This window comes from Cyclopterus lumpus, chromosome 4 (assembly GCF_009769545.1).
Source record: "Cyclopterus lumpus isolate fCycLum1 chromosome 4, fCycLum1.pri, whole genome shotgun sequence".
Taxonomy (NCBI): domain Eukaryota; kingdom Metazoa; phylum Chordata; class Actinopteri; order Perciformes; family Cyclopteridae; genus Cyclopterus; species Cyclopterus lumpus.
Genome location: NC_046969.1, coordinates 12,002,066 through 12,016,623, shown reverse-complemented (window position 1 = coordinate 12,016,623; position 14,558 = coordinate 12,002,066). Strand labels below are relative to the sequence as shown.

The following is a 14,558-nucleotide window of genomic DNA, read 5'->3' as shown; positions in this document are numbered from 1 at the left end:
AGTTAAGCCACATTTGAAGAACGAGGCCCTGAGGTGCAGCCACAGCTCACTATAACAAAAGAAAAAGGCACATCATTTAAGTGTAAAATGGACCTTTATCACATTCACATTGCAATAAATCTCAATTTGATAACTTTATATGATACATGAGGGGGGTTAATGTACATGTTCCTTCAGTACATTAATTACTGCGCATGTCCTACGCACACAGAGACACACAAGTTTACAACAGCTGGTAAATACTGTTTTCCAGGAAAAAAAAAAGTTTTAAAAATAAACTAAATTTAGTAAAAAGGAATTTGACCCAAAATCGACACACTTATCCAAATATATGCCCAGAAATGATACAAGGCTGCTTCGATGTCCAACTGAACCGAAATGAAGTACAATGCGAAGTCGACTGCGAGTAAATAAATGTTTATATGGTCAAACCTCCAACAGGAAATGGTCTCATGGCATAAACAGGATGTTCAACCTGTCTATAAGTTAAGTCTTGAGTTGAACATTCAACCCACCACACGTCCAAGATCAAGAACAGTCCTACTTTGACATGAATAGGTAAGAGGTGTCAAATTATATATTGCTTTTTTAAAGTTGAATGAGATCACATTGGGTGTTCATATGTTTAACTAGGGTGGCACACACACTCAAATAAGTGAATGAATGTGTCCGAGTCCACCGCAGCACAGCCTACAGCGGCCGGCTGGAGACCCTGCAGCCGCTGCACCGGATATTTGGTCATTACTCCGGGAAAAGATGTAGTACCGTTTATTTTTAAAATCTAAATAAGTTCAATGAGAGATGAGCTTTCTTTAACATTTTGAAGACATGTGATACAAACTTAAAACACTAGCAGTATCTCAAACATAAAAAGTGTGTGTATACATTTTTTCCAAAAACTGACTTCCATCCAATATGGACCTAAAGAAAAATAAATCTAAAAAACATCCAAGGCATCAAATATATAGTGAGACACCATGAACAGACAATTGAAAACATTAAACCCAAATATCTGAGCATCATTTGAAGCATAAATCATGTATTACCAACATTAAAAAAAATGGTGTGTACAGGTAGTTAATAGCCAGTTGTAATTCCGTATTTACACTTCATAATTAATCTCTGAAAAACAAAAATGTTCACCCATATCGTTTTGACCAGTTGAACAGTCAAACCCACGAAGCACAGATCGGGTCAAGTGACTCTTCATCAGAATAAAAATAAAGTGGATTTTTTAATCATAATAATTTCAACTATAATTCTCTAATGCTATTTTGAAAAAAATACAATAATGCATTCAATGAAAATATTCCAGGTGGATAACCATTCACACACACACACACACACACACACACACGCACACACAATGTGTAGAAAATACATTTTGAGTGGTTAACCACAGAGGAGCCGACCGATGGGTGTAACCTCTGAACAACAGCAGCAGCATTTCTCCCTCTTATTGATGAGAAGGAGACTCCATCTTGGGCCTCACTGGAAATGCAGCACACAACCTGAACATACATGCAGCATCCGCTCGGCCTCAGGGGGAAAAGTTCTGGTAAAACAAGCGGTATGGTGTTAGTTTCCTCCATCCCCAAGAGGCTTACAAAGGCCAGTGACCATCGGGAGTTCAGAATGAGGAAGTTCAAGTCTGTTGCAAGTCTTAACTTACAATTAGACAAATACCTCATTGATTCAGAACGGTAAATCCAGAAAGAAAAATGGATCCAAGACCACTTTCTCCTAACTTCTCTGATGGACAGGATGTGATTTAAGGCTCATGTATTTGATTTCTTTTACTGATAATCACCGAACAAATACCTGGATGTTTTTGAAAGGAGCCGATCTGATTTAGATTTTAGGTCCCAATAATGTTTCCAGCTTGAAGAAGACACTTTTTAACCGACTATATGGTACATGAGATATCCTGCAGGAGAGATAGCTCAGAATAAACTTCTGGTGAGCAGAGAAATGGAAATAAAATCAGAATGGGCTTCTGATGATTAATTAGGCAGTCCCTCAATATGGTGGAAAAATAAAAGCTCAAAATATGTAACATTTTCAGACTGAATGTTATTCAAAATAAACAAAACCAGTTACAGATATTTAGGGTAATAAAAATGATGCGCTTTAAATACGATGCATTGTTTACAGATTGTTTTTTTTTACGTTACACTTGTCCGGACTACTTTCTTGTTTTTGTTCGTAGCAGCTGCTTAATAATCTGTCATTGAAAATCTTCCTTTTTAATAAATAGTAGAAAAATAACCTTTTCCTCTTTTAAGAGTTTCTTCCTGTATTTATGTGAATCATTCAAACAATTTTACAGACACTTGTGAAAATGTCCACATATCTCCCAGAGAACAAAGTGGGGAGTATATTTCTGCAGAACTGAGAATAAAGCTGGAATAGAATCCCACATTAGATCCTGGTCTGTGTAAAAAATAAAATATTTTTGAACAAAGGAGGCTCCGTTCCCCTCTTGCCCCTCACCACAGCTGGGCCTCGTGGGGATGCTGGGCTGGAGGCCCAGGGAAAAAGCGGTCCAATCAGCATCCAGATGCCTATGTTAATGTGATTATCCTCTGGTATGTTCTATGGCCTTCCAATGAAGACTCCTCTTCTGCATTTCAGGATTTTAGGTTCCAGTTGTGTCCTCTTCAATTAATGGCCTCAAACTGCATTTTTGTGCGCTCTCACGCCAAATTCCACCAAAAGCCTTCAGAAAAACCAACAAAAGATCTCATTTGGATATTTTTTTTTACTGGTCCAGGTCTGGTCATTTTGAGTGTGTGTAAACTTGAGTACACTTGCCAGATGTTGGACTGGGTTGTGGGGAAAAGGGTTGAAATGGAGATGTTGGCACAATGAGACCATGTACCCATAGTAATCATCAATTGATGGCAGAGACACAGCAGCCCAGTGACACCGAGTCCAGCTGCAGCTTTTCTCTCCCTCCGTCCATCCTGACAGTACCTACTGTGTGCCATCTAATGAAGCACAAATGTTTTTAAAAATTGTTTGTAATAACAACAACAAGTTCCGTCCCTGGCAGGAGGGCAAACGCAGCGCTGAAGATCAGCACTCTGCATCCACGCTGTGCACGGTGACCGCGGCCTGCAGGTGGTGCGTGTGCATGTGCAGCGGGTGGTGGTGTGTATGCGTGTGCCGGTAGGGGTGAAACTTGTGGCTGAGCAACGCTGCCGTCTGAGGAGGCGTGTCTAGATCGAGGTCGTCGTCGTGGTTACCGACGTCGACACCGGCCGAGAGTGGGTCGTTGTTCCCAGGTGGATTCTCGCTGTCCTCCTGCGGACTCATGGTGCTGTAGCCTGGAGAAAGAATAAACAGAGCACAGGTAGGTATTTACTGGACTTCATCACTCTTACATCACTTTCCACAAAGTGAAACACAATGAAATAAAAACTGATTCCCCTGAGAGAATCATTTAGTTGTGACCCAGAGTCTCTGAAGCTTTGGGTTCGGTGCTGTGAGGACACAGATAAGGCAGGTCAAAGGTCATACTCAGTACATTTGTAATGCCTTATTCAGGCACTGGCTGGGGGGATTAAAGCAAATGTCAAGTAATTCACAGTTACTGTACATGTGTAAGAATAGCTGTAGAACACTGAGAAGACCCCCATAAAGAAACAACTCAACAAAAGTCGCCCTCCAGTCACAGACGTTCAACAGAAACGTTCATGTGAATACACGGAAACACACAATGCCTCTGAAAGCAGTACAAGCTCTTTGATGGCGCATTGACAACTAAATATCCCCGCAGGGCATCTCTGCTCCTCGTTTTCAGCCTCCTTATACAATTTGACAAGAAAAGATGCATACATATTCATGACGCTTTCAAATACATTGCGCACATACGTTTAACCCGAGGAGATAGAAACACAAGCCAACGTGGCAACTAAGATTCGTTGGTAAGTGGAGCAGTGGGAGGGCGGTACTGTTGTCAGAGAAAAAGGGATTACTGGGTCAGAGAATAACGCAATTCTAGTCGTCACAATCCAAGTTTGTGACGAGATTACTAGTCACGTGCTCCTCCGGCATCTTATTTTCATAAAAACCTTGCTCTTCGTTTCTTCACATGAACTTATATGCGTCATAATAACCCTTCATCTGTTGAGTGGGTTTCATCACCTTCAGGGCCATGAAATCCATCTGAAACACATGGTCCGACTATAACAAAATATTTTGGAGTTGATCTGAAAATATAAACGTTTTCCTTAATTCCTTTAGTGACGTTTTTTTTAGGATGTGAATTGACACCGGCAACATGCTGCACGACGAGAACATCAATCTGTCATATTTATAGAAAAATAGCTGCAATTTTGGATGATGAAACATTAAACCTCCAGAGATACTGAACCAAATTATTTGAGTGCCTGTGTGAGTCAGTGGGGTCTCCAACATCTGAGGCACGTATTGGGAGAAGGCGGTGGGCTACGGTGTGTGTGTGTGTGTGTGTGTGTGTGTGTGTGTGTGGCCTTGAGTTATTACATCTCCTAACAACTTTTTCTATCCAGTTAAACATCTAAACTATTGAGTAAAACATATCGAATGAGCATTCCTCTCAGAGTCCACAGCCATGCTTGCAGCTCTACGCGGCTGGTGTTATGCATCAGGATGCTCACGATGACAACGCTTTGTTTAACATGTTCACCTTCTTCGCTTGGTGTGTTCACATGACAACATTTGCATATTCGCACCATACATGAGAACGTCATTATTTTTTCAGGTTCCGTAATTGGACAGAATAACATTTTGACCTGATGGTGGCGCCAGAGGAAAGGTCAGTACATCATCAAAGTTATTACAATTTATCCTGATGGGGACACAAATGTCTGCACAAAATGTGATGGCAATCCATACACAAGTGATTTATTGCGGTCTTAAGTGACATTGCATCCCCAGCATGTTGTGTATCATTCTACAATAGAGGGTAAAGTATGTCCCACAGTAAGGAGTCATGTAAAAGAGGTAAATGTCCTGGAGGAGTCCTAAAGTGCTGTACTAGAGTCAGAAGGAGAAGATTGCTCAGTAGTTTCCCTGCCGGCTTCTCTGAAGATTAGCTGGGCTTCGATACCAAACCAAAGAAAGCTGACAAAGAAAAGGAGAAACAATAGAATGAGCAGAGGAGGTGACAAGGAGGGGGGCAGAGAGCAGGAGAGAGGAAAGGAGGGTTTAAAGGAAAGGCAGGGATGGAGACAGGAAGGCGTACTGCTGTGGACACGTTGCAGCTGCACCAGGTTTACCTACAACATTATTTAAGTTTTTTAAGTCTAAATATGGAAAATCAAGACCTGGATAGTTAAAAGATTGAGTGACACATTAACTAGTTTGCAGGTATTTAAAAGAACAGTTAAATGCACTTATTCACTTTCTTGCCAAGCGATCTATATCAATACCACTCTGATTGTGCTACTGCCAGCAGCCAGTTATCTTAGCATAAAGACTGGAAATAGGTGGGAAACAGTTAGCATGACTCTGTCCAAAGGGTTAAACATCACTGATTAACAAGTTATATCTCATTTGTAAATATAATTTGTGGTTTTATGGGGTGTGTGTGATGGACAACTGCATTTATTGGCCAGGGGCAGAAACTAGGCATCCTTACAGCATACAGAAGGAGAGTGGCATCAATCACCACATCTCACTCCTATCTAATGTCCCACAATGACAAACTACTGCTTTAATGTGTCCACACAATGTCAATTGGATCTTAATAAGAATCTCTAATTTAGAGCCCATATCCAGGAACTATACAAAAGGTGTAAATATAAATTCAATATTATTTCTCCATTTCTTTTATCGTCACATAGGTCTAGAAGCATGTCGCTCCTAAACATGAAATTATTTGTTATTTTATAGATGGATATAATGATGTTCTTCATATTTTTTGCGTACACACAAAAAACGTCTCCTCTACACATCGCAGTTGCAAGTATAAAAATAAACTCTAGAACGTTAGGGCGTGCCGATTAAAGTTGGTGATTATCTGTATGCATGCAGTAGGTACAGCAAGGTATTCATTATTAAACGGTTAGTTATAGCCACGGCATGAATGCTAATATTGCAGCTCTGCCAAACAGCACTCCGTATGTGTGCGTCACATACTTATCAGATGTAATGCTCTGATCTTTCAGTGGTCTGCATGGAGCGCGTGTGTGTGTGTGTGTGTTTTATCATACCCTTCAGCATTATGAGAGTGCATTGTTGTAGGAGGGCACCTTTGCCCAAGCAGAGAGGAGCAGCAACGTTGACACATCTGCTTGGTAATAATTAAGTTGTTCTAATCCCTAACGGACCAACACCCCCTCTTCCCATTATTTCAAACTCTTCTTCCGTCCCCGCTCGCTTGCCCTTTCATTTCACTCTTATTTCCCCTCTTTCATCATTTTTGCATCTGTACATCTCTCTACTTGTCCTCCATTTTTCTTTCTTTTTCTTTCCCATTCTCAGTTACGCAACATATGATGCTCGTATGAATCACTGTTTGCTTCTTGTACAACATGTGAAAGAGAATTCAAGACGTCCTTCATGAACGAGGTTCCGGATTTAAAACATTTATTCGGCACCTCTTCCTCAAAACATTCCAAAAAGATTTCGTTATATAAAACTTTTTTGATATTTAAGTTTAGGCTAAATTAATATATATTATAGAAAAATATATATGTTATGTAGTAGAGGTGAAATAAAGAGATCACAACTAGAGCCACTAAAGATGAGCTCATCTTACTAAGAGATTTTTTTTTCTCCTCTGGTTGAACATCCATACTGTAACATGCCGCGGACGAGCGCTTACAAGTCTTTGTTTCAGTTGAGCCCACTCTCTCTTCATATTCCTCCTTGTCATCATCATTATGCAACAAGTATTGGAGACACTCACTGCCAGGAAGTGGAGTGATGCCATATGTAGGTGGTAAGAGCCCTTGTGGGGGAAAACTGTCCATCCACACTCACAAAGTATCACTTTATAGCAAAACATGAGCAACCCTCCCAGAGCTGCAGACGAGAGAAAACAAGGTTTTGAGCTGTGATATAATGAAAAGAACAAGCCAGGAGCTGAACCCCCGCCAAAGAAATGAGAGCCAACTCTGGATGTGAGACCGTGCTGTGACAATCATTTGAAAAAAAGATGATACCTAAGACACAATCTTTGACACAGCAACTACATTTATGAATGAGAAAATCAACTGTTAGGAAGGTAACCGAGACTTCTTCCCACATCTTCCGCCTCTTTCTTTGGGATGCTGAGGCATTCTCACACCAGGTGGGATATATGGGATATGTACACTCTCTGCCCCGGGGTCACGTCCACAGCTAGATGTGTTCAGATGACATGGTTAAATCCATCTCCTCTTATCTCCTCAGATACTATTTCTTTGCTGCCTATAGGCAACATTTCAGCAGAACTTGTGTGGGTCAGTTTTATAACAAATGCATAATTCCTTCTCCAGAAACCATGATTATTTTTGACTGAAATGTCTGTTGTGTAAGAATGATATGACAATGAGGAAAATATTGGTCAGTTGCAAGAATAACCTCCATGATAAGCTGAACGTGATGACGTTTGACCTCTAGAGGGTTGTTAAAGCTGTATCAAACTAATCAATAATTACTATATATTTCTACTTGTCTACAAAACAATAGCCAAAGATATTGTTGGAGTTTCTCGTTTTTTACTAGGTTGTCACCTAATATCAACCTATTGGTGCCCTCAGCTTGACCAACGGGCATTTTAAAGTATATTATGTAAGGTTAGGAGGGATTTCATAATCTCATGAGTAGCAGCTGTTCCATGATACCACTATTAAGAAACAAATAGTTTTGCTTTCACACAGAATTTCCAGCATTTAAGATTCAGCCTACTTAGTTTCTCTTTCCATTAACGCTGATGTAATGTATGACATAATACAGAACAAACACATAGGGCGCCATCACATTTGTGCTTTTTTTTTTTTAGTAAACTTCTCCTCCATTATGTATCTATGCATATGTGGTGAGAGATACATTATTGGTCCTACCGTGGTCACTCTCTGTCCCAGATCGACCCCAGTACCGCCGTCTCCGTTCAGGCGTGTGAGTGTGCCGCTCGATCACCGCGGCGATGAATCGAGTATTACTGACTGAAAGAAGAAACACAAAGGCCCCGTTTAGTAAAACAATACCTGCACTGTCAAATAAACAAATACCGTATTTATTTCATCTCATGGACTCAAAACCTATATTTAAATGTTCTGCATCATGTGTAATATACTATATATCAATGGGCTATCAGACAATACTTACTAATTCCTCTATCCTCATGGCTGTCTTCATCCCTCTCATCTCTTTCGTTATCAAGGTTGGACATCCTCACTGACATTTCTGAAGCAACATGGAGGTAAAGGGGAAGAGAATAAGAAAACTAGATATATTGGAATATTGAAGTATTATAAGTAAGTACAAGTATTAATTATATTTTGAACAGGGTTTCTTTCTGCAGTTAGTTTTAGATTGAGTTGATATCTGTACAGTGAGAACAACGTGTACGTGGGGATATTAGCCAGAAGGAGAGCTTGGTTTTATATGCGAGTGTATGTGCTCAAGGGGGCTCAGTTTGGAGGGAGGAGGGGTGTGTGTACACATGCTGCATGGCAAGGTGCTTTAAACCCAATCTCAGAACCCATCGGCTGTCAGTCTGATGACAGATAAGCCTCTGGGGGTGAGGTGCTACATTTATCCAGTGAAGCCCGGGCCAAGACTTCCTTTTCTTTGCACTGCTTGTTGTTTACAGCCTGATTATTAAGTGAGATGTGAGACTGGAGTTGGAGATTAAAGATGACCAGATTGTTTCTCAAGAAGCCAGTTTACAAGCTAATTTTAAACCAATACAAATCTAAATAAACAGACAAGCTGGTGGGTTCCGAGAAGGCATTTCAGCCAATGCCTGCTAGAACGTGACTGATCAATAGTGCTCGGCCCACAAACAAGAGACCACAACGCTCCCAAACGTGTGGCTGTCGGCTACAGATTTTGCATATGAAGACAGAATCTTTTGTGCGATAGCTGGTCCCGCGATCTTTGCGTGATCTCATGACCTGCCGTGCGAGCTGTGTACGTGTGTTGTTGGTACACGCTGCAGAATAAGCTGAACATGCCCAGCACACACACACAGAATTGTGACTTCATGAGCCGATTCCTCAGCCTAATGCCTTGTGATTATGCAGCACACTCACCACCATATATCCAAAGTTATTCACCAAACTATCAGACTGAAACTGACTTGGACTTTTAATGAGGTTGTAATTTTGTTTGATTTCACATGTCAATAACACTGAGTAATCATACAAATCCTGCTGCGTGATGCTAATGTCAGCTGTTTCGTTTCTGCAGCACTTACTCAGGCTGCTTTAAAACTTGGTTTCTTCCTTTGGTATTTAAAGAAATACAGAAATGTTAAGCTTAATAGAAACAACCACAGCGCCACACTGTTTCCATTACTGCTCATGCAGTTTCTGGGGCACCACAACAAAACCAACGTATAAGATACAGAAAATCCACTACAAAAGGCAGAAAATTAAGCTGCAGGTTTATTTTGTCCCCGGTTATGTATTATGGACAAAAATGAATGTCATATGTCTCAGTTTGATTGACCCATCACTTTAACTGTATGAATGCGTTTGGTAGCAGTCCTACCCTGTGCTGCCAGTGGGGACATGTGCTGGTGCGAACGCCTGTGGATCTGGTGTCTGTATGCATACACAGCCAAGACCAACACCATGATGCATCCCATAATGCCACCAGCGACTGGACCCACAGGGGCGCTCTTGATCATGTTCAGAGATGCCACCTCCTCATCTGCTGAAGAAAGAGAGTAAAAGAAAGGACAGTAAAGGATAGGCAGAAGGTTGATTATATAAAATATGAAGGGTTTCATGATGGCTGGAGAAGTGAAAATACAACAAGCCAATATCAAACAGCTCTGGCTCTGATCCAAACTCATGCCGAGATATGTTCTACCTCCCTTCTACTCACTCACCAGTGTGAAATGCCACAGGAAAAATATTCAAGTGCAGACAGACGGACAAATCTCATTTTGAAACAACTGATAACAGAAACATGTTCAGTCAATCTGAAATATGTGGTATTATCTGTGACCTGAAAAAGTAACATATCTGCTGTCACAAGGACCCTGGGAATAATGTGATCACTGCTTTTTTGTTTTGTTGCTTTCACTATACTTTCTTTACAACCGCTATTCTCAACCACTGGTGGGACTCAGAGCGCCATCTAGTGGGTCATGGAGGTACGGCTAAATGGTTAGATTAAATAAATACAAAATATCTATATGGTAATTTAGATATAAATATGCTTAAGAAATAATTCCCATTAATAAAAAATGACAACTTAAAATGCACAATGTTAATGATCAGTTACGTATGACCATCACCAAGACGGACACAACACATCATCAGTGAGGCACAAACATGTTTGGCCCCTGTTAGCCAGCTAATGTTCCCTCAAATGCAGTTCTGACAATGGCACATATTTCAAGCCCAGTTTACTTGGAACACCTGACTCCATTACATGTAGGCCCAATATCTCATAACTGTGGAACCAGACTCTGCCGGACTCAGCCACTTAACTGAAAAAAGAAAGGTTCTAGTTGATCCATTTCTTTTGAGTGAGCGTTCACATCCACATTTCACTCACCTAGGAGTCCCATGCCATCCGCATATGGACTCTTGGCACCGACGATGCCCCCGAAACATTCCTTCTGAAGGGCACAGTATGGCTTGTCGAGATGAGTTTTACCATCACTGTCCACCATGCACCACTCACAGTCCAGCACGCCGAAACAGTCACTGAAATAGAGATAGAAACACTTAGAACAATGTTTTTAGAGAAGGGACAATGTGGTAAATAATCTTTCCGAGACAAAAAGAAAAACCTACAATTAAAGATTTAAGTCCATTAGAAAGAGACTCTCGTCACACTTCCCATTCATTACCACTTGGTGGCACTGTGCTGGTGCGTATAACATATATATATAATGTAAATAAACTGTGAAGCTCATGCTAGAGTCTCTCTTGTATGTGTCTGGTGGTATATGGCTGTGAAAGGGTGTGCTGGTATATACTTCATACATGCATTGGTTTATTCATTATAACTGTTAAAATGTTTGTGTGTGTAGTATAGTGTGTACCTGCTGGTGTATCTCTGGCTGCAGCGAGTGTTGATGCACTGGGGCAGCGTGTCATGCAGACTGGGATCAATCACATTCAGACTGACTGGCTCCTGGTGCACCTCACAGCTTGGGTTTCTGCACAACACACCATCATAAAGCACATGAGGGGAAAATAAACAAACGTGCAGGTACACTATATATTCTAGGTCAAAATACAACATCCATCTAAATCCTAGAATGAAACATGATTACACAGGAAAGCAGATACTCTACAGTAAATGTGACACAAAGAAATCACAGCATGAGCCCTCAGTCTTCAGGGTGACGTTTTATACAAAGTAGCTTTAAAAAGGACAAACATCAAAGCTGCTCGACACAAAGCAAATGAAACAAAAAAAATCTGACAGCGAAAAAATTATAATTACATGTCTCCCTGAAATAACGGCGGAATTGGCATTTGAAACATTGATGTGCTGTCAGAGGCTGCTGAAAGGAGATGGGTGGGAGAGAGAGAGGGAGAGGGGGAGAGAGAGAGAGAGAGAGAGGGAGAGGGAGAGGGAGAGGGAGAGGGAGAGAGAGAGAGAGAGAGAGAGCGAGAGAGAGAGCGAGAGCGAGAGCGAGAGCGAGAGATTCAAAAGATGAAAACAGCAATATAAGAGTACCAGCTAATTTTCTGCATCAAGTAAAGAAAAAAGAGAGGTATCACATACTATAACACATGCATGTACTGAGGCTCAGACGTGTTTTGCACTGACCTGTTTTCAGCATTGGTGAGGTTGCCGGTACACTCATTGACCTCCAGGGGACACTCACAAGGACACTCGCACTCATTCTGCTCCATTCTGAAGAACACAACAATCACCACATGTTCAGTGAGAAAGTTGACTTCATTTGTCAAGTAATAGCTATGTTTACACATCCACATATGAAATGCTGCTGCAGTATTATACTATCAGATCTGCACTAAACTCAGGTTTGTTTTGCGATAACAGATTATGTAAAACATCAAATCTACTTCTCATTAGTTTAGTATCACTGTATGTTAGCAACACTGCTAAGTGCCTGAGAGGTAAACAGTGAGCCCCTGATGAGTGTGATGGAGAAGGTGAGACCTGTGGCAGTTGAGACAGAGCCGGTCCACGGTGCTGCAGGCGCAGAACGCAAGAGAGTCACACGTCTCGTTGACGATACCAGCAAAGGCGTTGGTGCCGGGGATTCGGGTCAGACGGTACTTGGAACAATGGCTACCATGGACCAGGTTGGTTAGGTCCCCCTGTGAGAAAGACAGGACATACACAATTACCCATAACAAAATAGAAAAAAACAGAACATAAAAACTGACCAGACATCATTATAAAAAGTAGTAAGGGACATGAGATATTTAGACAAACTTAGTTAGAATTTGTGAAATTACACTCAATATGCTGCTTGATAATCTACAATATGGCATGAATGATAAAGTATGATGTATTGTAAGATTTCTTACTGTGATAACTTTAAAGCTGTAGAGCTTAAATCGGAATATGCTCTCAAACTACACAAAAACGCTCCGCATATCTAAGAAATTATAGGATACGGGAAATTGCCCTGCTATATTATTTTATTTTATTGTATATTTGTAAACATGTTTGCTGCTGCTTCACGTAATTTCCCCCTGGGGATGAATAAAGTAATATCTAATGTAATCTAAATATAATTTGTCAAGGTTGCAACACCCATGATTACCACAGGGTGGCAGTGTTACACTAACACATAATCACATACTGATGAGGCTAGCTGTGTTTGTGTCCTGTGTGCTAGTGGAGGAACTGTCCTGTGCAGCCATTCATACATCCAGTTATCTTGTGTTTTGCTGACTTACCATGATGCTGGTGTTGAACTTGTAGAAGCGCTGCACGGTGCGGTCACTGAAGCTGTTACACAGGTTTTTCTTGACAAAGTTGGGATGGTTCAGGATGTCGTTAGCCACCAGCGGCTCCTGCCATTAGAAAAAGATGGGAAATTAAATAAGAATAAACATGAAAAGAGAAGGAAGCTAATTGTGATAATTAATTGGTATTTTTACATTTGTACATTAGTCCCTGGTCCTTTACCTTGTGTGTGATGTGCTGTTGCTCTGCAGGGGCGTGACCTTTGGGGTCTATGAGAGTGGGGTGAGCGACCAGATACCCTCTGTCCTCCATTATGAAGCATCTACAATGTACACACACAAAAATAGGAGGGGATCAATTTAAAGAATATAACTCACATTATAAATACAAGTACTCTTTCATTGGCCACTCGGTTTTAAACCCCTCTCTTCCCCCCAGTGCTTAACTACCTGCAGTATACTGCTCCATTCTACTTCCCCCCATTCCTTAAACATTCTGCCAAATACTGCCCCACACCCCCTTTGAGCTAATCCTGTTTTATATGGTTCCTGAACACCAACAGAGAGAGCATGAAGGAAGTGGAGAGAGAGAGAGAGAGAGAGAGAAGGGGGAGGGGAGGGGTGGAAGAAAAAGGATGAAGAGAAAACAAAACAAAAAGGGAGACATAAAAGCTGGAGAAAGTATGGAGGACTGAGACAGCAGCAATGCCACATCTCCAGCAGGAATGCCATGATAATCAGCTTATCTCTTCCTCCCTCCCTCCCTTTCTTCTCCTTATCTCTGCAAGTTTACTTCTGGCTTGGTAAAACAGACGTTTAGCCAGCCTCCAAAGAAATTCAGGGGACCTTGCAAATAGAGGAAATAGAAAAAGAAAGAAGAAATGCAAGAAGTGAAACGATACGACAAGCCAGCCAACGATCCACCCTCTTCCTACCTGATCTTGTTGCCCTTGTCCTGGTTGCAGATGGGCAGCAGGTCCAGTAGGACCTTATAGAAGTAGCGTAGGGTGAAGTCTATGCCCATAACTGCAAATGCATATCCAGGGGCCATCAGAGAGCTAAAGAGAGAGCGAGGGGGAGACGGAGAAGAAGAGGACAGAGTGTGAAAAGCAGCAGACAGAAAAGAATCATAGATTTATTTATTTTTTAAATCAGTCTGTGAAAGGATTTGCTATGATTGTGTGTTAAGCTGTATGCTGAGAGGAGTAATGGTCAGTTACTCTACAGACCGTTATGATAACATAAATGTTTACCCACACAAACATAAATAAACATGAAACACAAAATACAGCACACACACACACCCTCTCTTTAAATCTGTGTTTAGGCAGACTACAAATAACTTATGTTATGCTCACTGAGCCGGGCATCAACACACTAATCCTGACTTATCACACATTTTGAGACTGAATGTTTACGTGTACATTAGCATGGACCATGGTAAACAGTTCCTGTTGTGCTCCTGTAAGCAGTGTGGGGATGCTCAATTGCATTTTAAGCACGCCG

At 41.2% G+C, this 14,558-nt stretch overlaps 1 protein-coding gene across 1 annotated transcript in view; it reads right to left on the bottom strand.

Annotated features, from left to right (window-relative positions):
• Nucleotides 1-2,158: 2,158 nt before the first annotated feature.
• The window catches only part of cachd1 (cache domain containing 1), a 70,280-nt gene continuing 57,880 nt past the window's right edge, over nucleotides 2,159-14,558 (bottom strand). Inside the window, exons 17-27 of the mRNA XM_034531774.1 lie at nucleotides 13,988-14,110; nucleotides 13,276-13,375; nucleotides 13,044-13,160; nucleotides 12,295-12,455; nucleotides 11,938-12,024; nucleotides 11,201-11,317; nucleotides 10,708-10,859; nucleotides 9,691-9,852; nucleotides 8,302-8,379; nucleotides 8,037-8,138; nucleotides 2,159-3,329 (exon numbers count right to left, since the gene is read on the bottom strand). Of these exons, the coding sequence (XP_034387665.1) occupies nucleotides 3,079-3,329; nucleotides 8,037-8,138; nucleotides 8,302-8,379; nucleotides 9,691-9,852; nucleotides 10,708-10,859; nucleotides 11,201-11,317; nucleotides 11,938-12,024; nucleotides 12,295-12,455; nucleotides 13,044-13,160; nucleotides 13,276-13,375; nucleotides 13,988-14,110 (1,450 nt within the window). The 3' untranslated portion in view covers nucleotides 2,159-3,078. The remainder of the gene's footprint in view (nucleotides 3,330-8,036; nucleotides 8,139-8,301; nucleotides 8,380-9,690; nucleotides 9,853-10,707; nucleotides 10,860-11,200; nucleotides 11,318-11,937; nucleotides 12,025-12,294; nucleotides 12,456-13,043; nucleotides 13,161-13,275; nucleotides 13,376-13,987; nucleotides 14,111-14,558) is intronic.